The sequence below is a fragment of the Callospermophilus lateralis genome, chromosome 4 (genome assembly GCF_048772815.1).
Source record: "Callospermophilus lateralis isolate mCalLat2 chromosome 4, mCalLat2.hap1, whole genome shotgun sequence".
NCBI lineage: Eukaryota > Metazoa > Chordata > Mammalia > Rodentia > Sciuridae > Callospermophilus > Callospermophilus lateralis.
In genome coordinates this window covers 152,922,063-152,949,127 of record NC_135308.1, presented here as the reverse complement: position 1 = coordinate 152,949,127, position 27,065 = coordinate 152,922,063, and the positions used below count along the sequence as shown (strand labels likewise).

Sequence of the window (27,065 nt, the reverse complement as noted above, 5' to 3'; positions counted from 1 at the left end):
TCTTATAGATATTTTCTACTTTAAATATCTGTGTACAAAGTACCTGTGTTATTTTTTAAAGTGACTATATTTGAGTCCACTTTATCCTGTAATTTTTATGTGAAACCAGAGATAAATTATAACATCTATGGAAGAAAATATCATAATTTGGAAGAGAATCACCATAGTTAAATATAGCTTCTAGACATTGTTTCATGAAGTGCCAAAACAGAATTAATTCTTAGGTTGCAATATTTTCCATTGTAACACATTACTTCAGTCCATATTATTCTGTCCAACATTTTGTTAATTCATACAGTGTTTATTTAAAAGCATTAGAATGTTTATTCAGCCTACAAATAAGAAAGGGAAAATAAAGAACCAATTATTAGCAAATCCAGACTCAGTTGTTCATTTTATGTAGTAATCATGTTCTTTTGATATTTTGCTTTTCTGATCTTACCTCATACTACATAAAAACATTCCTACTGAAAGATTGAATTGAACTTTTGTGATTTATTACCAGTGCAGGTAAACATGGTGAAGCTGATGAGACAACAAAGATTTGGGGATTATCTTTGCCTTGGATAACCTCTCCAGGACATTTTAGTTTTATGCTGTTTTAATTTAAGCAAACTTTTAAGATGCCAGTCCATTGGATTTCTTAATTTTTGGTTTAATCATTCTCTTGCTATCCAGGTGGGGCAGCATACACCTATAATCCCAGCTACTCAGGAGGAGGAGGTGGGAGAATTGCTTGATCCCAAGAGTTTGAGGCCAGTCTGGGCAACATAGTGAGACCCCCATCTCAAAACAAAAACAAAAACTTTATTGTAAATAAGCAAATATATTAAATTAGATTCTTTCCAATAAACATCACCACATGTGATGTTATTAATAGTTGCAGATAATTTTATGAAACTCATATATTCTCATATTGCTATTCATCTAGCTAAAGTCTTCTCCCCTGAAGAACTTAACATATTGGTAGTGTTGGAATGGGCTGGGGATTAGGTATTAGGGAGGTGACTCCAAACCAAGAGAGAAGAGGTATGTTTTAAATATAAATGTGAGCACAGAAAGGTTTGTTTTCTGTTCATTTGATGATCGCATGAAACTTCCTAAGGTAAAATGGTGAACTGTCTTTCACAGCCTCTTGAGTGACTGTGACTCTCTAAGCTCTAGAAATGTTGACTCCTGAAGTGGAAAAGTGTCAGCTGACTAATATACTTAAGACATTAATAACTACAGTTGGAAAAAAATTAGCATTTTTTTTTTTTTGGTGAAATCATGGGATCAGAATTGGCAAAGAGAACAAGATGATCTAGAGTAAGAACCTTGTAGAACCTTCTAGAGAACCTCTAGTAGAACTTTCTGCAGTGATAGAAATGTTCTACACCTGTGCTGTCTAATGTGGTAGTTACTAGCCATCTATATGGCTATTGAGGACTTGAAATGTGGCCAGTGTAATTGAGCAACTGAATTTTAAATATTAATTAATTTAAATTAAAATGGCTACATGTGTCTTTTGGTCATTGTATTGGACAGTGCATTTCTGTGATACATCAATCCTTCCTCAACCACTTCTCTCAAGAAAGACATGACCATTCTTCTCAATGAGTATGTAGCCTGTGAAAAGACAGAAAAATATTTAAAAACGTAAAAGAAGATGGAAAGGAAATAAACTGAAAGGAACTGAATCTATATGAAAATTAACATGAGGCAAACGATGAAGCTGAACATTCCAGGGCTGACCTCTTTTAGATTTGTTCTTGGGAAATGCTCAGTTTCATCGCAGTAGAATAACACAGTAAGCTGTCTTCTATCACTGCCTCAGAATTCTTCCAGATATATGTCATATGTAAACTTTGGTGGTACTTAATTTATTGAAAAAATCTATAGCCCCACCTGTTCCATGAGACCTTAATAAAAAGCAATCTGGTACTCTCTGTAGTCAATTGTTAATACCACATAATTTAGCATCTAATTATTATTAATTCCTTTTTTCTTTAGATTAGAAACATGAAAATAAGTATTATGATTTCTGCCTTAGATGATTACAGTCACCCCTAGTATTTATATTCTTAAATTATTTACTCACTTATTCAACAGGATATTTCCATTTTTCCCGGAGTAAAAAAAATGTTCTAGATTTTTCAAGGTAGCCTTTCTATGTGAAGTCATTTTTATATAGGAAATTTGTAACTTCATCAAGTTTAAATAATGAAATTAATTCATTTAATTGCTTTGCTATATCTTTGCATAATTTTTATTTTTACAAATTAAATTTTTGTTTATGTAATTTTTATTTAATGAAAATTAGTGATTTGGTTTAGGAAAGCATTAAAATATTAGGAAACTTGTGCTATAATTAACAAAAACTAAGTATTCTTTCTGGACAGAGTAATTTCTATAAGTTAGGGGTATTAATAAAATGATGAATAACATTTCAAATTATGTAATAACATGGTTTTGCAATGCTTTATATCTTCTAAATGTATATTTTTAACATTTTTTGTATTCTCTAGATTTTTGCTTCAATGTCTTGAGGATCTTGATGCCAATCTACGAAAATTAAATTCTCGTCTATTTGTGATTCGTGGACAACCAGCAGATGTGTTTCCCAGGCTTTTCAAGGTAATTTGCAAATATTTGAATAAAATAATAACCTTTTTCAGAGAACGTATTTGGCAAATAATGCTTTTTGTGCTAAAGTATTAGGAATACAAGTATTTTTAAATGAAAATTGCATGGCTTTTTTCTTTAATGAAAAAGTTACCCCTGCTAAAATCAAACATTATAGAAGGATTGTTTAAAATGAAAAGTTAAATCTTTCTTCTACCTTAACTGCTAGTTCCTCTTTCAGAAGGAAGCTACACGAGCTACTACCAGTTTCTTGTGTATCCAGTTAGAAATATTCTTTGCATAAACAAAAATTTATATATGTGTATTTATATGTATCCTCATGTGTTACTGTTCCCTTTTTAAAATCCCAAAATGAGAGAACTATATTCACTGTTTTGAGCCATGCTGTGTTCATATAAACATGTATTTTGGAGATTGTTCCGTATTATTTCCTCAGTTCTTTAAATGGCTCCATAGTATTCCTTAGTGTGGATATACTATGATTTCTTTAAGTAATTGTCTGCTAACCATTTAGTACCCCACCCCACAGGCCTCTTGTTAATACAGAATATGCCAGTAAACACCTTTGTCCACATTTACATATCTTTGCTCATAAGTGCCAGTATGTTTGTGGGTCAATTCTGGATCAGAGTGTCAAAAACCACTGACATTTTACCAATAATATAAAATTGTAGGTTTTTGGTTTGTTGTTGTTGTTGTTTTTAAGCCTGGTAGAATCTTAACAATCTCCTGTTTATTTCTCCCTTTTTTCCCAGATGAAACAATTAGGCCTGGGAAGATTAAATGAGTTGCCCAAGATTATACAGTTAGTTCGTGCAAGTGTTAAGATCAGAAGCTGATTTTCCTGACTATTATTCTTTTTACTTTTCCCTTCCTACTTGCTACTATCAGATTTCTTAAATGCTTATCTGCTTTTTCTTGGAGCTGTTTGATTCATTATATTTTTAGAGTAATAGTGTTTCTGTTTCTAATCCTGAAAAGAACCATTTCTTTCTCTGAATAAGAAGGTCCCCAAATAGTGAGTATCAAGTCATTCTTAACCTTACCTTTCTCTTAATGGTAGGAAAGAAACATTTAATGGTCATGATTTGGCTAATGTAACAACTTTGGCTAGTGAAAATTTGACATTCATTAAAGATTATTTAATACTATAACTTTGTGGAATTCTAATTTAACTGATATATGAGGAATTCTGACAAGAAAGCATCCCAGAAACAATAATCAGTTATCTACAACTCACAAGTGTAAAAATGTATTTGGATAATTGCTTCAGTCGTTTCAATCCTATAAATAATCCATTTGGTATGGGCAAAGTGAATCCTAAGAATATTTTGATTGCTATAAAATAACATTTCCATTTGCCAGGTATATTCTTCTACTGAATTTTATCCTCAGTTCTCTTTATTTTTTATTTTGAGACAGTCTCACTAAGTTGCCCAGACTAACCTCAAACTTGGAGATCCTCTTGCCTCAGCCTCCTAAGTAGCTGGGATTACAGGCATGCACCACAGTGTACAGCTATATACTTCTTTTTGAATAAATATTTTTAAGTCAGCACATCTTTTGTGTTCTTTGTTTTGAGATTTCTTCTCCCCAAAATAGTATATGATTGGGTCAAACTATCTTATGCACTTAAATTATGCCCTATCTTGTTAATTTGGCAGAGAGGCATAGGTTTTAACATAAGCTGTCAAATGCAAATACATGAATACATGCATACACATAGAACATTTACTATTTTATTCTGATTTTCCTTCAACTACATGCAATAGTCTATATAAAATGACAGTTTTCTGATTAATTTACTCTTTCTAGAGCTATGGAGATAATTACTTCCTTTTTTATTGAATTCATGTTTCAACTTTATATTTAAAGGTACTACATACGTGTATTTTTAAGTTATAGAAAGATAAAAGCAGGTGTCTTCCCTGTATAGGGCAGGAAGGGAGAAAAAAGGGAAAATACTGGGAATGAAATTGACCAAATTATGTTATGTACATGTATAAATTTGTAACATTGAATCCCCCTATTAAATATAAATGTACCAATAAAATAAGTAAATAAATAAAAGCCATTCTCCTGCCCACTCCTAGTTCTCATACCCACGGTTTGTCTGGGGGAGAAGATTCTTTTGTCAGTAATAGCTGACTCACTTAAATTAGTGTGTCTGATTTTATTATATAGCAAATAATGTGAATTTTTAATAGGAAATTCTGTTTCCCACATTGGAGGAAAAATGGGTTTAGACCTGATAACATTGCATTTAATTTATTGGAACATGATAGTGACTTCAGTAGTGATGTCTCCTGTAGTATCCATCTTTCCTCTATCATATGTTCTCAGTTTATTCTGTTTATAATGAGTAGACTTAGGAATGTGTCAGAGCATTTTTATATATACATGTGCGTACAAACAAGTCTAATAAACTTATGATGTGTTTATGATGATTTTTTCTCAGTTAAATTCCGGCTTAATATAGGCTGACAAAATGACCTGTTCTTTTCACTTCTTCTTTTCATGTTTTCCTGAAAAAAATGATCAAGAAGCTTAGGAGGTACTAGCTTAGGCAAAACTTGGATGGCACTGTAATTGTAAGTGTGTTGCTTGTATTATTATAGAGTTACATGTTGCATCTTCCACATTTGGCACCAAATTGGTAAAGTTACCAAGACGTGCACAAGAAAGAACCTGCAGAACTTTTTTGTTTTCCCTGCAGAAACTTTTAATGAAGAGTTCAAAGTACTCATTTTAGAGAATAGATACATGTTGAATATATACTTGAATTTTTTTTTAAAAAAATTCTCATTATACCCAAGAACAGGAGATATGTGCCTAACATCTTTATAAGTGAGCACACTGAAGCATAATAAAATATTTTGTTGAAAAATCACATAATAAATAAAAAGAATATATAAAGCCACTAATATTTCAGCATCAGGTTTGTATATGCTCTCTGAGCTACTTTGGATCTTGCTTTATTACTTCATGGCACATGCTTGATAGAATTCATTCACAGATATTAATTGAATACCTGTTGTGTATAAGGCAGGGTTCAGTGTGCTAGAAATATAAGATTGAGGGGCTGGGGTTGTAGCTCAGCAGTAGAGTGCTCACCTAGCATGTGCGAGGCGCTGGGTTCGGGCCTCACACCATATAAATATAAATAAATAAAATAAAGGTATTAGATCCAACTACAACTAAAAAATTAAAAAAAAAATAGTAGTGAAACAGATAAAGTACCTACATTCTCAGAGCTTGTCCTTTAGTGGGAAGGAAATAGATCATAAATAAGTAAATATGCAATGTCAGGTCATGATGGGTCCTGCAGAGAAACATAAAATGTGAAATAGTGTTAGGACAAGGAAAGGGTAGTTACTTCATATGAAATCATAGAAGGCCTCACTTATAAGGTGATATTTGAGAAGGGAGTGAGCCATGCAGATATCTTGGAAGGGGTATTGAATCCTCATCATTTTGCTGCTCTTTCCATTAAAAGAGTTTTTCTCCACCCCCACTGAATCTGGGTTGTCCCTATAACTTGGGTAAAACAAGTATCAAAGAAGACATTGTGCAAATTCCAAATCTTAGGTCTGAAGGAAATTCACAGCCTCTACCTCTCCAGGAATATAGGAATGTGCCTTCTATAAAATACAAAAATTAATAAAGATAAGATTGATATTAACACTATCAGTCAGTTTGATATGGCTGATATTTATAGAACAGTGTACCCATGAACTATAGAACACACATTTCTCATTCACAGGAAACATTCACCAAGACAGATAGACTATACTTTGCTATAAAATAAGAATCAGTTAACTGCAAAAGTCTGAAATCTTACATATTATATTGTCTGACTTCAACAGAATCAAACTAAAAATGAATAGTAATAGCAAATATTTATAAACTGAGAATAGAAATGCTAATATACAGAATTTATAGGATTCATCTAAAGCAGCATTTACAATATTGATTACCAAAGATTTGTTAAAGACCAGTTCTTAGGCCAGCAGGCATAAGTTCAGGTGTTCTGGCTCTCTATGGACTTGGGCAAGTCCCTAATTTTAATCTCATCTGCACAACATAAATACCAACTGAAGTGCCAAGTCTTGAGGGTTATGTTGAAGTTTGATAATGTAATTATAAGTAATTTTTAAAAGTAAAGTGCTGTAGAAACACATTTAGTGTAAGAACTGGTTTTGAACATATTGTTAGGTAGAGTAGTGCCTGGCATGATGCCTGGAATCTAGTGAGTATGCATTCACTATTTGCATATTCTTGGGGTGATATATTGTGTATATTTTCCTACATGTTGGAAGTTTGATTTATTTAATCATTTTAAGTGGAATTTGAGCCTTTCACTTATTGTTATGATAGAAAAAATAATAATTATAAAGCCGGTGTACATTTTTACTTCTTTCTCTCATTTTAGGAATGGAACATTACTAAACTTTCAATTGAGTATGATTCTGAGCCCTTTGGAAAGGAACGAGATGCAGCTATAAAGAAACTGGCTACTGAAGCTGGAGTAGAAGTCATTGTACGAATTTCACACACATTATATGACCTAGACAAGTACGGTTTTGTTTTGTTTTGTTTTTTATTGTGGGAAAATATACATAATAGTATTTACTATCTCAACCATATTAAAGTATACAGTGGTATTAAGTACATAGACATTTGAACTAGTTACTAATACATATATTTGTAAAGTGAAAATAACATATACATCATAGAGTTGTGGGAGAATTAAATGAATATATGTCAAAGCTTTAGCATTTAATTTAGCTGCTACAATTTTTATGCACTCAATAACAAGCTCCAAAATTAATGACATTGTGCATAAGATAAAAGTACTCAGTATTTCAGATTCAAAGCTATTAATGATTAACACTGTTACAAAATATTTTTTGACTGATTCAGCCTAATATGGTCTGACTTTTCTGGGCTCTTAATATTATTAGTTTTGTAATTTATATGATGCAGAGCCATAAATCACCTTCACATATCTTGTATGATTACCTTATTTTATTTCATGTGTATACATTATCTTTTTAAGTCCAGATGCAAATTGAATATTCTGTAACTTTACATAATTTTAGTCATCTGAACAATGGCCTGATATCATATTTCTCAAAAGTATGCTTCTTGAAACACTAGTCCCTGGTGATGCTTTGTCTGACAAATATTATGTCAAATTGAAGGCTAGGAAGTAGTAGATACAGTGAGTTTGGGAGATTCGTGGGGTTTGTTAACTTACTAAAGTAAAACTTTGCCATATGATTGTTCTTACAAATACCAAAATATCAATTATTTACCTTTTTAGTTATTTTTCTTAAGTTATTTACAGATTTTATTGTTAATAAAATAATTCTGTAATGAACATGACTAATTTTATTCCATGTCTCTCTGTATATTAAATCATGATTTGATACAGACAAGGATCTTACTTGATTTTTTGGGGGGCGGGGTGGGGTAACTGGGGGTTGAACTCAGGGGATTCAATCATTGAGCCACATCTCCAGCCCTGTTTTGTATTTTATTTAGAGATAGGGTCTCACTGAGTTGTTTAGCACCTTGCTTTTTGCTGAAGCTGGCTTTGAACTCAGCATCCTCCTGCCTCGGCTGCCGAGCTGCTGGGATTAATCTGGAAGTCTTATGTCCTTTTAGTAAACTTGCTTTCTAGCTCCCTAGGAGCTGATCAGAAGGAGGCAGCAAACAGGGTAAGAGAAGGTGCTTACAACTGGTAGATTCAGTGTTCTCCATAACAGTAGTGTTTATTGGTTGAATATGAATATTTACCATATGCAGTCTATCATGTTTATATGTAACATAGAGAAAATAGTTTTATAAGGTTTTCATTTTATAATCTACAGTACCTTCAATAATACCATTGTGGTATCTTTACAGTCAGTAAAATTTATATGACCCTATGTGTAAATTTAGAATATTATGCCAAAAGAAAATTTACTTAAAGCAGAGAGTATAGCTTTTTGATGATTATTTTCTGTACACATAGTAGATAATAATTTATATATGATATATAATAAAAATACATTGTTTTAGATTTGCGATTTATCAGTTATGTGATCTTGACTAATTTACTGAACCCTCCTGATAAGCTTCAATTTCTGCACTCAAAATGCAGAGTTGGAGTTCCCTGTGATTCTTTATTAAGCAAATTGTCATAATGAAAAACAGTAGTTACTCCCAAATAGTATCTAATCTATCTGATCTGAAGTTCCATGGCAAAGCTAGTTATTCTTTTAACTATGACTTGTTTGAGGCAATTAGTGATCAGAAGTAAATATATAAGGTACTCAAATAACTTGGAATTTGGGGGCTTATATGTCCTAAGTATGGTAGTCCTCTCCTTATATCCAAGGGAGATGTTCTAAGACCCTCAATAAATGCCTGAATCCAGGGATAGCACCAAACCTCAGATATACTGTATTTTCCCTCTATATACATACTTATGATAAAGTTTAATTTATAAATTAGGCATAATAAGAGCTTTATAATAATAATAATGAAATAGAATAATTATAACTATATATTGTAATAAATTTATGTGAACGTGGTCTCTCTCACTTTCTGTAAAGAGTGAAGTCAAATATCAATATTTTTGGACCACAGTTTACCAAGAGTAACTGAAATCATGGAGAACAAAATCACAAGTAAGGGATAGTAGTCTACGTGATGTAGATGCAAATGTTGATATATTTAATGAAGACATGAACACAAACTGAGCATGGTGGTATACTCTCTTAATCCCAGCAATCAGGGAGGCTAAGGCAGGAGGATCACAAGTTCAAGGCCAACCTCAGCAACTTAGCAAGACAGGGTCTCAAAATAAAATAAAAATGGGTAGAGGTGTAGCTCAGGTGTAGCGCCTCCCTGGGTTCAATCCCCAGTCTTGAAAAAAAATAGTAGAAAATAACAAATAATTGTCATTATCATAATATAGAATCTTAATGAAATTTGCTGGGAAAAATGAGGAGATGTAGATCAAAGGATACAAAGCAGCAGATATATAGGATGAGCAAGTTCCAAGATCTAAAGTATAACATAGGACCACAGTTAGTAAAATAATATTGCATTAGGGATTTTTGTTAAATAAGTAGATTCTAGCTGCTCTCATCACAAAATAATTAAGATTTTTTTGTGAGCTTGTAGTTGTTAGTCTGCTTCAGTATAGTAACTCTTGTATTATCTGTATGTATCCTATATGTCATGTTGTAAACCTCTTATAATACACAACAAAATTTATTTTTTGCTGATTACTTGTAATATCATTATCAGTCTTGTTTAATTTTCATTAATTATCCAGAGATTCCTTAAGTTGGGTTATAATACATTTTTTTTACATATTCATGTGAATTACTTTTTTGTTTTTGCCTTTAAGCTAATTTAACCATTTAATTGGGTTTTTTTCTCACTTCCTTAATCTTATTTGTCTTAATGGTCTTGGCATTTACATATTATATATTTTTGATACCTAGCAGATATCTAAAAAATAGAGAATACTTTTTATATGAATTAACCATTTGAATATGTTCCTGGTTATATATTAGAAGCTAAAATTCTAAAAGTTTTAAATGATAAATTTTATTTTCTGGTTTTAAGACTTTTCAGAAATTGTCAACAAAAATATATTGTCATTTTTTACTAACTGCATTTTACTAACTCTCATATAATAGGATTATAGAACTCAATGGTGGACAACCGCCTCTAACTTATAAAAGATTTCAGACTCTCATCAGCAAAATGGAACCACTGGAGATACCAGTAGAGACAATTACTTCAGAAGTGATAGAAAAGTGCACAACTCCTCTGTCCGATGACCATGATGAGAAATACGGTGTTCCCTCACTGGAAGAGCTAGGTAGATATAAACTGTAATAATTGTGGAGATTAAGACTCAGTAAATCTTAAATGATTCAGAAAATTCTACTTCATTTTATTTTGCCATATAAAGTATTTTGCATTAGTAGGGAAAGAGATAAAGAGAAAAAGAAAGAATGGGGCAGGAAGGGGGAGGAAGGAAGGGAAAAACTGATCATAAACTAAGTGATATCATAAACTGAGTGATAAATCTGTACATTCTTTAGGTATTCTGTAAATATGTGAGATGATGTTACCTGTGAAGATGCATCCTAAAGCATAGAAAACTCATCATAGCCTTTGTAGGTGAGGGAGGACTGTCTAGGTACTAAGTTCATTTTTATCAGTTCTTACACATTTTCTGCAGAGGAATTTGTTCTCCTAGTTATTATGGTTAAATAAAAAAAATTTTAGTTTCAGAAGAATAATACTTTTATTATTTCTTTTCTTTATATTTTCTTTCCTTTCTTTTCTTTCTTAGGTTTTGATACAGATGGCTTATCCTCTGCGGTGTGGCCAGGTGGAGAAACTGAAGCACTTACACGTTTGGAAAGGCATTTAGAAAGAAAAGTATGCTAATGTAGATCATATAATCATGCTCATCATGTAATCATGCTCATGTTTCCAAACTGACATATTTTAAGTTATTTCACTCTCTTAAAAAAAAAGACTGTTGAAAAGAAGGATTGATGGAAGTAGTTAAAATAGCACAAAGCTAATTGTTTAAGAGTTAACAACTGAGTATTTAAATTCCCTTCCCCCTCCTCTCCTGATTATTTTCCTTTGGCTACTGCCATACTACCTGTTCATTCTTTGTACCTAAGTTTATATCAGTTTTGACCATAACCTTCTAGAATAGAATTCTATAGTAGTGCCCCTATTCACAAGGGATACATTCCAAGACCCTAATGGATGCCTATAACTACGAATGTCACCAAACCTTATATAGATTGTTTTTTCCTATGTATGCATACCTGTGATAAAATTTAATTTTTAAATCAAGCACAGTAAGAGATTACCAATGATAACTAATGATAGAATAATTATAACAAACTACTATAATAAAGTTTATTTAAAACTTATTAGTTATTTATTTAAAACTTATGAGTTATTTATTTCTGGAATTTTTCACTTAATATTTTTTGACCATGGTTAGCCATGAATAACTGAAACCTGGAGATGTGAAACTGTGGACAAGGGGAAACTGCCATATGTCACCTTTCCCTCAGTGTCAAAAATACAGATTGAAGGTATTTTCTACCTTTGCTGGGAATTTGAAAGTTTTTCATGTGTGCTGCATCAAAATGGCTGAAATGAAAGAATGCTCACTTTTTTAAAATCTTTTTTTTAAATTAAAATATGCATTTGTGACTGAGATAATAAGTTATTTCCCAAGAATTGTGTAATTTTTTAAATTCAAAAATCTCGATTTTGTACACCTAAAATGGAGAAGACAGTTTTGATCAATGTAATTCTTTCTGTATGTTTTCAGGCTTGGGTAGCAAACTTTGAAAGACCTCGAATGAATGCAAATTCCTTACTTGCTAGCCCTACTGGACTCAGTCCTTATCTCCGATTTGGCTGTTTGTCATGTCGACTCTTTTACTTCAAACTAACTGACCTCTACAAAAAGGTATTATCTAAAATTAGAGCTTATTTTTCAAAATACTTTTTAAAAAATATGTTGATAATACTTCCTTGCTTTTTAATCACAGGTAAAGAAGAACAGTTCTCCTCCCCTTTCTCTTTATGGGCAACTGCTATGGCGTGAGTTTTTCTATACAGCTGCAACAAATAATCCACGCTTTGATAAAATGGAAGGAAACCCCATCTGTGTTCAGATTCCTTGGGATAAGAATCCTGAGGCTTTAGCCAAATGGGCAGAAGGCCGGACAGGCTTTCCGTGGATTGACGCTATCATGACACAGCTTCGTCAGGAGGGTTGGATTCACCATTTGGCCAGACATGCGGTTGCTTGCTTCCTCACACGAGGTGACCTGTGGATAAGCTGGGAAGAAGGAATGAAGGTGGGTGTTGTAGCTAATGTAGTGTGGTCATATTTTGAAGGAATCCATGTCTTATTTTAAAAATCCTAGAAGTTGTCTAATATAGACCCATCTACAGTCTAGCTTTTGTGGATAATGCATAGAATCCCCACAAAACAGGCACACATTCTGAGAGCAGAATGGTAAAATCAGACAGGAAGAATGGTGAAAACTGGTTAAATGGATTAAACTTAAAATTGTTTTAGGGTTAAACCAACCTAGCTGTTAAGAGAACTATTAAGATTTAACATTCTGGATTTATTGGACAGATATATTTATAGGTGATCATTTCTGTTCCAAAGTTGATTTACCCAAGAGTTCTTAGAAGAAACTAATTCATATTATGAATTTTAAAAATATTAATTATTTCACCTCAATTTAACATCATAGCTTTTGGGTAATAGTTCTATTATGTAAAGTGAAGAATACTACATTTTGTGCTTGCACATGACAGGATTTACATATATGTTTTACCTTTCATAAATTTTCCCTATCCAAGGACCATTTCTGATTCTGTTTTTTTTTCCCCCATCTCCTCTATTTTCTAGTACAAAGTTGTACAAGAAGAAGATATATAGCACCTACTTAATAAATTTATATTAAAATCATTTATTTCTATTTTATTTTGAATTAAGGAATTCGAAATTTAATCTATATAATGCTAGCATATTTCTTTCTTTTTTATGTTTGTTTTTTCCATAGCTTTATTGAGGTAAAATTGAAGTATAATACATGTGTTTTTTTGTTTTGTTTTCTTTTGGGGTACCAGGGATTCAACTTAGGGAACTCAACCACTGAGCTACATCCCCAGCCCTATTTTGTATTTTATTTAGAGACAGGGTCTCACTGAGTTGCTTAGCACCTTGCTGTTGCTGAGACAGGTTTTGAACTTGCGATCTTCCTGTCTCAGCCTCCAGAGCCGCTGGGATTACAGGCATTCGCCACCACGCCCAGCTAAAATGTGCATATTTGAAGTATGTAGTTTGATCAGTTTTTACATGTATGTAACCAATACAATCAACATAAAAAGTATTTCCATTACTTTTTAAAAAATTTGAAATCATGCAGTGCTAGTACATTTCTAAGGTGCGCTTATATTTGAGTGTGTTCCCCTTATCTACATCAAAGTACAAAGTATCTAAGTTTGAGTTAGTAATTTATTTGGTATCGTTTTGTTTTCTTAAATATGATCTGCTTTTTCTCTACTTCTTAATATCCTATTGTCCTTTAAAATCAGTGGCTCAAGTAATTTTTTGCTCCCTACAATAAGACTGTGAAGGCTGAAGAATAAATTCAGTTTAAGCAATCTACTAAACATATGTTACCAACACATTTCTTTTCCTGAAACAGTTTACAGAACATACACAAGGAAGCTAACTTTGGAATGTTTAATCTTACAATTTTGTGCTAGATTTTCTTTGCCTTGACTTTTGATCTACAGTTACCTCAAAAATACTTGCTTTGAGAATCATGTGTGTGCATGCTAATTGGTTACTGTTACTTCTGAAGGTATTTGAAGAATTACTGCTTGATGCAGACTGGAGCATAAATGCTGGAAGCTGGATGTGGCTGTCTTGTAGTTCCTTTTTCCAACAGTTTTTTCACTGCTATTGTCCTGTTGGTTTTGGTAGAAGAACAGATCCCAATGGAGATTACATCAGGTAAATAAAGGGTTATTACTATTCAATGTGGAATAGCTAATGATGGGCAGCAGAGATAAAGAGTAAACAGATCACATAAATGATATTGATAGCTAGTAATCTGTGATAGTTTGCTGATAATATATTTTATTAATATTTTTTTCCTTCTCCCAAAAGGCGTTATTTACCTGTCCTAAGAGGCTTCCCTGCAAAATATATCTATGATCCCTGGAATGCACCAGAAGGTATTCAGAAGGTAGCCAAATGTTTGATTGGAGTTAATTATCCCAAACCAATGGTGAACCATGCCGAGGCAAGCCGTTTGAATATTGAAAGGATGAAACAGATCTATCAGCAGCTATCACGATATAGAGGACTAGGTGTGTCACTGTCTTTGATTTGTTCTTTAACAGATATTTACATACTTATCCATGAATTTTATCTTGATCATAATTTAATAGGAAATTTATTCCCCTTTAGGGCTTCTTGCTTCCGTACCTTCTAATCCTAATGGGAATGGAGGTCTCATGGGGTATGCACCTGGAGAAAATATCCCAGGTTGTAGCAGCAGTGGAAGTAAGTAAAAACTACAGAAATTTCTGTATTTACTAACATAAAGAAATTAATAAGTAGTTATATTGTTCATTGAATCCTGCTATAATGGTTGTATCCTTAAAAATCTGACCCTAAAATTAGTGTAATAGGTTTTCTGTACATGTGCATACACATTTATACATACATCATCCCCTCAAACTAGTGGTGACATTTTAAAGATGGGAAATACCCTTACATGTAGCAGATATGGACTAGATCATGTTGAAGGTCTTCTTTTAAACCAGATGAGATCTTTTTTTTCATTTATTTATTTATTTTGTGGTGCTCAGGGTTTGAACTCATAGCCATCCATGCTAGGCACGAGTGTGGGAGCCCTGAGCTATACTTCCAGCCAGGAGATTGATTTTTAAGGGTAAAATGAAACTCAAATCTCATATTTTCCAAATGTTCATTATTTTTTATTCTCTTTAGCTGAATATCAGCTATAAGATAATTAAGAAGGTCAGCAGCCCTCTGAGTAGAGCCAAAAGATTGACCGACCATATACATACATAGGGCCTCTAGCCCTTTGATACATGAGGTTTTTCTTACAAAGCCTCATCTATGATAATCTTCTGTATGAATTGTGTGTAGTTATCACATACATTCTAAATATATATGATATTAATAATGTAAAGAAGTCAGTATATATCAGAAGTTTGAATCATGATATCAGTTTTCTAAAGCTCTAGCCTAAAATGCCATGAGGCTAAGTTTCATTAAAATCAAGAGAATATTTTAGAAATGCTTATTTTTTAAAAATCACATGTTCTAAATTGATATTAAGAATAAATCTTTTTAAAAAATGAACCTTTCCAAATTCAGAAATATCCTGCATCTTTATAAAAGCATATATTTTATTAGTTTTGGGAGAAGGGCCCATACAGGCCACCAAATGCCGCAGTCTGGCTGGGCACAATTCAGGAGCCACTTGTCAAAAGAAACGAACTTTATTTTTAAAACCACACACACCAAACCACACAGCTCTTCAGGAAAACCTTCAGAGCCCAACTGCCACCACCGGCTTCCCACAAGCCTCTCAACCTCCCCCACTCCTCCTGCTTTTGAGGCTGATTGGCTGGGTCGTGTGGGCGGAGCCAAAAAAGTCACCCAATGAGCAGCTCTGTGGCCTGAAAGGGCAGGGAAACAGCCCAATGAGCATCACCTAAGAGGAGCCAATCAGTTGGCAGCTAGAAGTTTGCTGGGACCTCTGTGAGCCAATCATCAGCTGGCAGCTGGAAGTTTGCTGGGGCCCCTTCGGCTGTGGCTCTCAACAAGAGCACTCACCTTTAAACTGCCCACCTTGTGCCCAGCAGTAGATTTTTGCCAACATATTCACAATAACCTTCCAAGGGATTGGTGTTGAGGTCCTCACTTTTTGGTTGGGAAAATTATCCTGGGGAGGTAGGGAAGCTTAACCAAGATCCCATGGTTAATAAGAAGTTGAGCTAAGATTCGGATCCACGTCTGAGTAGCCCCAAAGTTCCTACTCTTTCCTACATCTGTGGGTCACCTCTAAAAGTGTTATTTATCTACCAAATAGTTGCCAGTGATACAGTGTATTTCAGAAATATTCTTTCTCAGGGTCTCTACAGTTTGAAGAAACCTCAACAATATATCGTTTCAAAAGTTCTTCCATATCTCTAGTTCTGTTTACAACCTGCCTTGTCAGCCTACACTTGAATGGGAGGGACAAAATTTCTATGAAGCATTATGACAGGCAGGTGGCAGAGGGATGGGAACCGTTCCTGGTGCCCGGATAATGGACAGTGATCGGATGTACTGCTTCTTAGAATTTTACTGAAATCTATATCCTTTATTTGGAGTTGTCATCTAATGTTAATCATGGTAGCAAGTTAAATTGGGATCATTTTGTTTCACAAATTTATGAGGTAGTTTGTGATGTTATAAAAAATTAATAAATCTTGAGATTATTTTTTGTCTTGTAAATACTTAACCTGTAACACATGTTGGAGCTGAGTTCTATTGGCCTTTCCAAAGACCCAAAAGCTATAAAAACTGGGTAACTGGAGCTTACAGTTTGAATGGGCACATGGAGGGATACAAAAACAAATGAAAGAAAGTGATAAATTGTAAGATGCTGCCTCCACTTGGCAATAAGAGAAAAGGGAGTGAGATCAACAGGGGCTGAAAGGATTGGAGAAACTGTCCTGTAGCATGGTAGGTATGGGTAGCATTTGAGTAGGAGGGTGAAGGAGAACATTCAGACCTAGGAATAGCAGTGGCTGTGGAAAGATCCTGGGGATTTGGACTATAGTATTAATTAACCTTTTCTCCTCTGAAGTTTCTCCTCCTTTTGAAAGGATTTACGTGCTTCTAAAGCGTATGCCCTACACTTACCTGTCTGTAAGTTTCTATCTTACAGTGCCTTAGGCACTTCAAAGGGCAAGATTGTTTATGATTTAGTTTAGGTTTTTAAATAACTGAAAAATTCATAGTCTCTGTAATACTGTTTCATTTTTCTTCTCTCATTTTTTTACGTTTTGAACTCAAGAAAGGAACAAACTATACATAGATTTCTTAAAGTATTTGTGTTTTTATAATAAAATAGATCACAATCTGTTTCTTATAGCAAGGTGTTTTAGTTTTTATTTTTAAATTTTTTACTATAAACTGTGTTCATCAGCATTATTAGAGAAATACAAACATTAAATATTGTGAGGTGGTTTGTTCGGGTTTTTTTTTTTTTTAAGTTGTAGTTGGACACAATATTTCTATCTCATTTATTTTATTTTTATGTAGTGCTGAGGATTGAACCCAGGGCCCCGCATATGCAAGGCGAGCGCTCTACTGCTGAGCCACAATCCCAGCCCCTTGTTTCGGGTTTTTTTTAAATTTGTTGCTCCTGTTGTTGTTGTTTTGGTACTAGGGATTGAACCCAAGGGCACTTAACCACTGAGCCACATCCCCAGCACTTTTTTTGTATTTTATTTAGAGACAGGGTCTCACTGAGTTGCTTAGTACCTTGCTAAATTGCTGAAGCTGGCTTTGAACTCACAATCTTCCTGCCTCAGCCTCCTGAGCCACTGGGATTATAGGCATGTGCCACCCTGCCCAGCTGTGAGGTGGTTCTTTATACCCATTTAGTGACCACCTGTCACTGATTGCCTAGAATTGGTAAATTTTCTGGGACACAGAACTTTCAGTGCTATAACCTAGAAAATGCCAGGCAAACTGGGGTAAGTTGGTCACTGTATACTCCTAGAATGGCTAAATTAAAAAGAACACCAAATGTTATGAAGCAGAAATGGCAAATAGTTAGAGACAAACTAGAATAGTGGTTGCCTTGGGCTTCAGGGTAGTATTGGGGAATGAAAGGAAATAGCCAGTAGGGATCTCTTGGGGGAGATGGAAAAGAAAAGAAAGAAAAGAAAAACCCTGGAACCCTTCCTGAGAAATGGGATATAAAATGGTACTAGCACTTTAGGAAACAGTTTGGTAGTTTCTTGAAAAGCTAAATATAAATCTTTTGTACAAACCAGAAAATTTGTTTGTAAGTATCAAAAGAAATAACTTTTTTTTTGCGGGGGGGTACCCAGGATTGAACTCAGGGGCACCCAACCACTGAGTCACATCCCTAGCCTATCTTGTGTTTTACTTAGAGACAGAGTCTCACTGAGTTGCATAGTGCCTCGCCTTTGCTAAGACTGGCTTTGAACTCACAATCCTTCTGTCACCATCCTGAGCCACTGGGATTACAGGCGTGCACCACCATCCCAGCTACAAAGACTTATAAATGATTGTTTATATCAACTTTACTTACACTTGTCTGAGGTAATATAGCCACACAATGGAGTATTATTCATGATGAGAAATAAAATACCAACATGTATGAAACCCAAAAACATTTTATTAAAGAAACCAGACATGAAGGACCATATACTGCATGATTCCATTTATATGAACTATTCAGAAATAGCAAATCATCAGAGACAAACTAGATTAGATGTTGCCTTGGGCTTCAATATAGGATTGGGGAATAAATGCCAGTAGGGATCTCTTGGGGGAGATGGAACATATTCTAAAACTGATTGTAGTGATGGTTGCACAACTTTGGTGAAAGTTAACTTTAAAAAATAACTGAATTGTACACTTAAGACAGGTAAATTTTATGGTTATGTGAATTATACCTCAAAGCTGTTTTTTTTAAATGATTATTTACAATAGACAATTAAAAAAAAACACTAGAAAAGATGAACAGCTATCACCCACAATTCCAGCTACTAGAGACAATCACTATTAAAATTTTATTGCATTTTTCCTTTAAATATCTTTTTATGAAGCTTTCCCCTCATACTAATTTTTAAGTCAGAATTTTTAAAGTTAAAATTCCTTTTGGTGCTATTGGTAACCTAAAATAAGGGGGAAATGATCAGGTAAACTTCTTTCCCTCATAGAACTTTAAAAGAAACAATGAATATTATTTTATTATAAATAAATAAATGTTACTTTTAGTCTAGAAAAAAAGAGTTCCTATCTTGTATACTCTTAGCTCAAGACATTAATATGGAGATTCGTGATTTTTGTGACTAAGCTAGTAGCAAGTTAATTGACCAGCAAAGCTCTGTTCTTTACTTATTGTCTCTTGCATTGTAGAAAATATAATTTACCACATTTTATGAAGAAGTGACAGTTACAGTGGTGTTCTTGAACTTGGGGAAATTGGAGGCCTGACTTACCTGCTGATCATGTAGCACTCTAAAGAAATAAAATGGTCTTTTAAGGAAATTCCCAATGTATTTTTTGAACTTACTAATTTCTCTCTTCCTCCCCAAATGTAATAGCTTTCCTGATTTCTAATACTATTATTTTGTCTGTGTTTTTTTAAACTTTAAAAAAAGTTGAATCGTCTAGTTTGTGTTCTTTCTTTTGTTGGGCTGCTCTCTCAATATTTTGTTATTCTCATTTATCTCACTACTGGGCAAAGGAATGGAATTAACTTGAGAAAATGAAACCAAGGTGACTAGTTATGACTTGTCCTGAGAGCCACCTCTAAGAGTCTTCCAGAACTGACCTTTCTTTCCTCAGTCACCATTGTCCTGTATCAAACTCTGTCCCTGCACCTAATAATACTTATTTGTACTTAGTGATTTTATTATCTATCTAATCCTCCTAGATTGTGAATCTTTAAGATGGACTCTATGTCTTAGTGATATTTATATCTCTAGTACCTGGTCTAGTCCAAAGAATTAACAGGCTCTCAGTAATATGTGTAAGGTATAAATAAATAAAATGTATATGTCATAAGTAAATACAGTAATCAGAAATGTTTTTGTTGACTTTTTTATTCTGTTATGAAATTTACCATTTTATCCACTTTTAAGTGTACAGTTCAGTGGCAGTTAAGTGTATTCATATAGTTGGTGTGAAATCTTAAATAATGTAATACAAATGGCCAACAAATATATGAAAAAATGTTCAACAGGTTTAGTGATTAGGGAAATGCAAAGCAAAACTACACTGAGATTTCAACTCACTCCAGTCAGAATGGCAACCATCAAGAATAACAAACAATAATAAATGCTGGAAAGGATGTATAGAAAAAGAAACATTTTTATACTGTTGGTTGGATTGTAAATTAGCGCAGCCACTATGGAAATCAGTATGGAGATTCCTCAAAAGACTAGGAATGGAAATGCCATGTGACCCAGCCATGCCATACCCTGGTATTTATCCTAAAGAATTAAATCATACTATAGTGATATATGCATACCCATTTTATAGCAGCACAATTCAAAAGAACCAAGCTATGGAACCAGCTTAGGTAACCATCAACAGATGAATAGGTAAAGAAAATGTGTTACATATACACAATGGAATTTTATTTGGCTATAAAGAAAAGTGGAATTATGTCATTTGCAGGAAAGTGGATAGAACTTGAGAACATTATGTTAACATTATGTTAAGATTGAAACAAGCCAATCTCAGATGGTCAGGGGTCATATACTTTCTCCTGTGTGTGGAAGCTAGAGAGGAAAAAGGAAAAGAAAGGTGTGGGGCCAGGCGGGGAAACCTCAAAATCAGTTGAATATTGGAGAAGGGCCAGAAGGAGGGGGAAGGGAAAGGAGAAATACTGGAGAATGGTATTGACCAAATTATGTTGTTATACTGTGTGCATGTACAAATTATGTAGCAACACATCCTACTATTATGTACAACTATAATGTACCAATTAAAACTAAGGAAAAGAAGTAATTTTAAATAATATTACACAGTACTACATTGTGGTAGATATCACTATTAGGGGAAACCCCACAGATGGTAAAACCTGGAGTAGCACATTGACTAGTGAATTTACCATCATCCAGAGTCTGACCTTCAGTCTTACAAGTCCAGATATTGAATGTTTTCAGTACAATTACAGATGACCATTCTGTGAATGCCAGACTACAAATTTTAAAATAATGTGAATTTAAATGTTTATTAATATATGATAGAGATATCTCTTCCAGGGATATGAGGTCTCATTCATGACCCAAGGCAAGGTTTTTTGTTTGTTTATAGTGCTGGGGATTGAAGCCAGGGCCTTGTGCATGTTAGGCAAGCGCTCTAGTAGCTGAGCTATATCCCCAACCCCATTTTCCTAGTTTTGAGTACCTGAAAAGCTGAATTCTTTATCCAAAAATATTTGAGATAATAAAGTAAAAATAAGTAGTCTTGTTCAGGTCATAAGATGACATATTCAGGTGCCAAAATGCTCACATCTTCCTTACTGGACACACCAACAAAAATATTTCTCCAAAATGTTCTTTTCTATGCTAGGCAACCCATGCTGCTAACACTTTTTGGAAGTCTTGATAGAATTGCTCATACCTAGTCTGTATCTGCCCCTCTTTGTATGATTTTAATTGTTTAGCTCCCTTGTGGCAGGCCCTTATTCGCTTATCTCCAATTAAATATGCTTTGGAGGGGCTCTGAAGGAAGAATGTGGAAGAAAGTGTCAGGAAAAAGGAAGGATGTCTATCTTACATTGCCTCTGTGTTTTACCTTCATAGTCAAGTTTTTAATTGTCATCTGGTTAAAAAAAAAATGTTTCTTAGAAAATGATCATTAGTGATTTTGCCTTTCAACTCTCAACATTCTATAAGCCTAAATATCCCTGATTTAGGCATGTGATCTTTGATTTATAGGGAGGATTGTGAAAACTTTATAAATGAACGTAGATAAAAAAGTAAAATTTGGATCTGTAGTCTTTCTACCTACATCTTGGATTTTATTTTAAGTCATTTCACTATGTTAAATAAACAGGTTGCACTCAAGGGAGTAGTATTTTACATAATGCTCATGGAGACAGTCAGCAAACTCACCTGTTAAAGCAAGGTAAGAAAGAAGCATTCACGCACACTATGCTTTTCATCTTTCCTATCTTAAATGTACATTTTTCAAAATGTGTAGGAAGAAGCTCCATGGGCACTGGTCTCAGCAGTGGGAAACGTCCTAGTCAGGAAGAGGACACACAGAGTATTGGTCCTAAAGTCCAGAGACAGAGCACTAATTAGGTAAATACTTTATAGCTTTATTTCTTGCTTTAGAATTATATAATTAATTCAAAATACACTCTACTGTCATGTATATCTAAAATGAATAAAAAGAAAATAAAATTAACATAAAAAACAAGATAATTTCCATATGAAACTCATTTCTGTTTTTAAACCAGAAAATCTTGAGGCATAAATTCTTAAACGATCATTATAAAATCAGTTAATTATTGGACAGGAGAGAAGCATCTGTTCAGGACAAAGTACTGCACTCATGGTCATCTGAATCAATGATCTTTCAATTTGAAAGCTCATGATTTTGTGGTCAAGTTTTATCTTGGGAAAAGATGACTTTTTCATTTCTTTGCTATGATAAATGACTATGAGTCTAAAACAATTAAGTGGCCTCTTTATTTTAATGGCATAATAATACCTTTATTATATTATTAATATAATACCTTTATTATTAATATAATACCTTTATGCAGAGTCCTGATGTTTTTCATATTTGTTTTAATTAGTAAATGTGAGATGTAAAAAACACCCCCAAGTTTTGCCTTTTGAATATTGATGAATAATTCTTTATCTGTTATAAAATATTCTTTATCTGCTCATAAAAATCTAAATTCTTTTATATATATATATATATATATATATATATATATATATATATATATTTTTTTTTTTTTTTTTTTTTTTAGATGTTGATGGACCTTTATGCTAGGCAAGTGCTCTACTACTGAGCCACAACCCCAGTCCATAAAATCTAAATTCTTTCCCATTAGTTTATTTTTTTAAAAAAATGCTAGCCTTTTTAGAAGAATTGAAAAAAAAAAAGAAATGCCATGCCTGCATTCAGTTTAATTGGATTTGGGATACTGTTTTGTGATTTAAATTAATATGGACGTTATTTATATGGTACATTTGTCAGTTTTTAAAGACTTTGTTTCTTCATTAGACTTTGTTTCTTCATTGTTTTTTTATCAATTTTTATATAAATCTATTTAGACTATAAATTTCTTGATATAAGTAAACACCAATCGAATTCTTATCAAATTCTTTAGTTCTTTGCAATCAAGCTTTACTCAGTTTTTTTTCCCCCTTAAATCACAGATAACATTCAGGAAGAATATGGTTGCAGCTGAAATTGCTGGGAAATTCAGTACTTTTCAATTAAATTATTTAAAAAGTTCTTCATTGATGGAAAGCAGTTACATTTTGAATGCATTATTTCTAATGATATTTCTGTGGTTTTTAACTTTTTAATGAATTTCACATAGGGCAAGTGGTAATTTGTATATAAAGAACTTGGTAAAAGAATTTGCTTAATGTAAATATAAATAGTCACAATTAGTATAGACCCATCAATATATTTTTGATAATCTTTCATGTATGGTAAAAGTTTAAGTTGCAAATTGATATTCTGATATACAATCAAAGTTTTGAGAATCAATGTGAGAAAACAGGTTTTTAGACTTTCTTAAAATGCTTTGTTAAAATTTTAGGACAAAATTTTTTTGACATTATTGTTTGACTTTGCACTCTTTCATAATAATGTTTTAAAAATATGCATAATCAAAATTAATATGTGTAGTCTCTGTTAACACAGAAAATATATGTCTTAAAGCTTCATGTATGCCTGTTTTGACCCAAATTTGTAGAAGAATCATGTGTTGGCTCCCTGTCTTTGTTCATTTACAGCTAAAGTGACTTTGTTATTAAAGTATATGCAAATATGGAATCTTGTGTACTTGGTGGGTTTATTTCTTTCCTCAATCCCTTTTTTTGTTTGTTTATGGTAAGGGAGAGAGCATTGGCCTATGAAATATGATTGCAAATTACAGACACAGATGATATTCAACCACATGTCACCATTTTGAATGATGGAGCTGATACCAGATTTTCAGTAAAACAATAGTTTTTCAAAATTATATGCAAGAAAGATGTAGAAACAAAGGGATCATTTCACATACTGGAGTTTATAAGTCAGGCTATATAGGACAGCAGTGTGGGTTCTGGAGTCTAATGCCTGGCCATGCCCTTATTAACTTTGAGATCCTGGGCAAGACCTTAACCTTCTATGCCTTTCTTTTTCTCATCTATAAAATAGGGATGAGATTAGTATCAGCTTCATTCTCCAGTTCCATGTGAAATGCTCATATCAGCGCTTAGTGTGTGGTAAGGTACTCGATGTATGTTAACTGCAGGGCTGCCGTATTGTGTAGCTCCCTGGACCTTACAATACACAGTCTACATGGCCATGTGCCACAGCTCTGGTTAGCTGCCATTATTGTTACTACCATTGCTATTATCCCTTTACTGTTCTCTAGTAGGCTGGTTCTTACTGTTCTCAGTTATAACTAGTGACTTTATTTTTGCTCAATTATAATGAGTGACTTTATTTTTGCATCTTCAGTAGTGACAAATACTCACTACAATTAATTGTACTTAAAGGTTAGTAAAGATAAACTTTAGTCAAAATGCAGAAACAATAATAAATCAATGCATAGATGATATGCATTTTTAAAAATATACTAGATAATGAACTGACAGTGATCAGTAAATTCCATTACTGAAAAAAAAAGATTAAAACCTGTGCATTATCTTTCTTTTTTCACCCTGTTAAAAATAGAGTCATATTTTAATTGTTTTCACAATAACTATACTTCACATCCCACTCTATGGACCTAATTGTACTGTGCAAAATTGAGAAACTCAAACCTGGGTGGGAGAAACTCACCATCTGGGAGAAAGATCCAGTTTTACTGGGAGTAAATAAACATTTTAATAATCGAACACTATTTTGACTTATAAAAGGTGATTTTGTTTTGCTTTTTTAAGAGATTTTTTTTTTTTTAAGCATTTTCAGTTTGGTCTAAATCATGGTTAAAAGGAATCTCTGAAAGGGAAAGAGTGTCGTCAATCCATGTGATCCAGTTAAGCAGATGCATTTAAATACAGAACTTTCCACCTAACTAAAGGGCTAGTGATCTAGAAATCCTACCAATTATTTATTTGCAAATACTTGTTGAGTTCTTATTACCAAGAACTGTGTAACAACTTCGAAAAATTGAGTTGAGGGAGCCAGGTTTTTTAACAAACCTATGCAGAGTCCTGATGTTTTTCATATTTGCTTTAATTAGTAAATGTGAGATGTGAAAAAATCATCACCCCCACCCCGGAGCCTTTTCCTCTGAGCTGCATTCCCAGGCTTCATTTTTTTTCATGCATCCCAGACATGCTAGAAACATCAGAATCTTCCCATAATTAAAACATGTTTGTCATTTCTGAAGGTAATATGCATGATAATTTCTTTTCCTCATTTCTCCACCTAAGGGTTTGGTCCACCCCACTCCTGATTTTATGATCCAGGAAATGTGCTGTTTTAAACATTTGGGGTAGAAAACTTTAGGTAGCATTTAATATAGTTGGTGTAGCTAGCTGAATCAATCGGTCATTTTCAAGTGTTATTTGTTGTTATTGTTCTTTATTTGGTACATGGGATTGAATCCAGGGGCACTTAACCACTTAGCCACATCCCCAGCCCTTTTTTGTATTTCATTTAGAGACAGGGTCTCACTGAGTTGCTTAGAACTTCCATAAGTGGCTGAGGCAGGCTTTGAACTTGTGAGTTTCCTGCCTCAGCCTCTCAAGCTGCTGGGATTACAGACCTGGGTCATTTTCAAGTTTTGATTGCAGTGTACACAATTACCATTCCTCACACCATCAGAGGGAGTTCTAGTGTAAGCTTCCAGCCCCCTGGTGCACATTTTTCTCCTCCAGAGATCACAGCATGTAAATGTAAATCCTGAGCTAATGTTTCTTAACTTCCTTCTCTTTTCTGTATCCTACTATTCTTCCCTCTTCTTAAGTGCAAATAACATTTGGTTAATTCAAAACCCAAATCTTATATTTTAAGAAGCAGGTAATGAACAATAAGAGTTTTTATGTAAGAGAGTCAGAGGCAGAAGTGTTGCTGAACAAGAACCCTCTGCATCCTTCTGACATCTGTTAACTGCTCAGTTAATTGTAGAATATACTGGAGATCAGAGTTGATTTTGAGATCAGGAGCCAGGTTTCTTGCTGCCACTCAATGTTAATGTCCAAGGATCTGTTTCTCTCAATAAAGCCTGTTGAAGATAAACTGCATGCTAAGGCTACACTCAATTTGATTAACATTTCCTGAGTACCTATTGTGTGCCAGGCATTGTTTAAAGGAAAATAACTAGTACTAAAGGAGCTCATTCCATAGGTGATAGGCAGTCTGAAAGAACAGAACTGGGCACAGTGTGGCAATCAGATCATCCACCTGGGAAACCATGTGTTCCTGACTCAGCCTCCATACAAACAGAACAACTAGGCCAGAGTCAGGGCACTATCCTCAGTAGCACTCAACTCTAATGGTGATTAATCGTGTTATTAGTCGTTAATGTCTTTATATTCCATTAGGATAAGAAACGTTTTATTTCCCCTTGTGTACCACTGTCTTCTCATTGCTGTTTCACATGCTTGGCACTTAATAGGCATACCATAAATATATTTTATTGGATGCATATGAGAATTGGTGAAGACGCTGGGCCTGGCTTTAAGAAGAAATTAATGTGTTATGTGTATGAGGCTGGGCTTCACAAGTAATCAATGCAGGTCAGGAGAGCGTTTTGGAGAAGGCATCAGGCAGGAGAAAAGGGATGGATGACTTTTCAGGACACAGGGTCACCAACTGCTGGGATAGGGTGAGAGCTGGGGGGTGTTTTAGAGAAGTTTGGGTTTTGTGGGGG

General features: G+C 33.8%; 1 protein-coding gene across 2 annotated transcripts in view; it reads left to right on the top strand.

Moving 5' to 3' along the window:
* Positions 1 to 24,004, top strand: part of Cry1 (cryptochrome circadian regulator 1) — a 61,422-nt gene extending 37,418 nt beyond the window's left edge. Inside the window, exons 2-13 of one of the 2 annotated variants that reach the window (XM_076855076.1) lie at positions 2,508 to 2,616; positions 7,058 to 7,200; positions 10,326 to 10,510; positions 10,991 to 11,079; positions 12,002 to 12,142; positions 12,225 to 12,536; positions 14,064 to 14,215; positions 14,372 to 14,574; positions 14,675 to 14,770; positions 22,058 to 22,129; positions 22,205 to 22,308; positions 23,401 to 24,004. In XM_076855076.1, coding sequence (XP_076711191.1) covers positions 2,508 to 2,616; positions 7,058 to 7,200; positions 10,326 to 10,510; positions 10,991 to 11,079; positions 12,002 to 12,142; positions 12,225 to 12,536; positions 14,064 to 14,215; positions 14,372 to 14,574; positions 14,675 to 14,770; positions 22,058 to 22,129; positions 22,205 to 22,308 — 1,606 coding nt within the window. In that variant the 3' untranslated portion in view covers positions 23,401 to 24,004. The remainder of the gene's footprint in view (positions 1 to 2,507; positions 2,617 to 7,057; positions 7,201 to 10,325; positions 10,511 to 10,990; positions 11,080 to 12,001; positions 12,143 to 12,224; positions 12,537 to 14,063; positions 14,216 to 14,371; positions 14,575 to 14,674; positions 14,771 to 22,057; positions 22,130 to 22,204; positions 22,309 to 23,400) is intronic. The other variant, XM_076855075.1, reaches the window with a different exon arrangement.
* Positions 24,005 to 27,065: the final 3,061 nt, after the last annotated feature.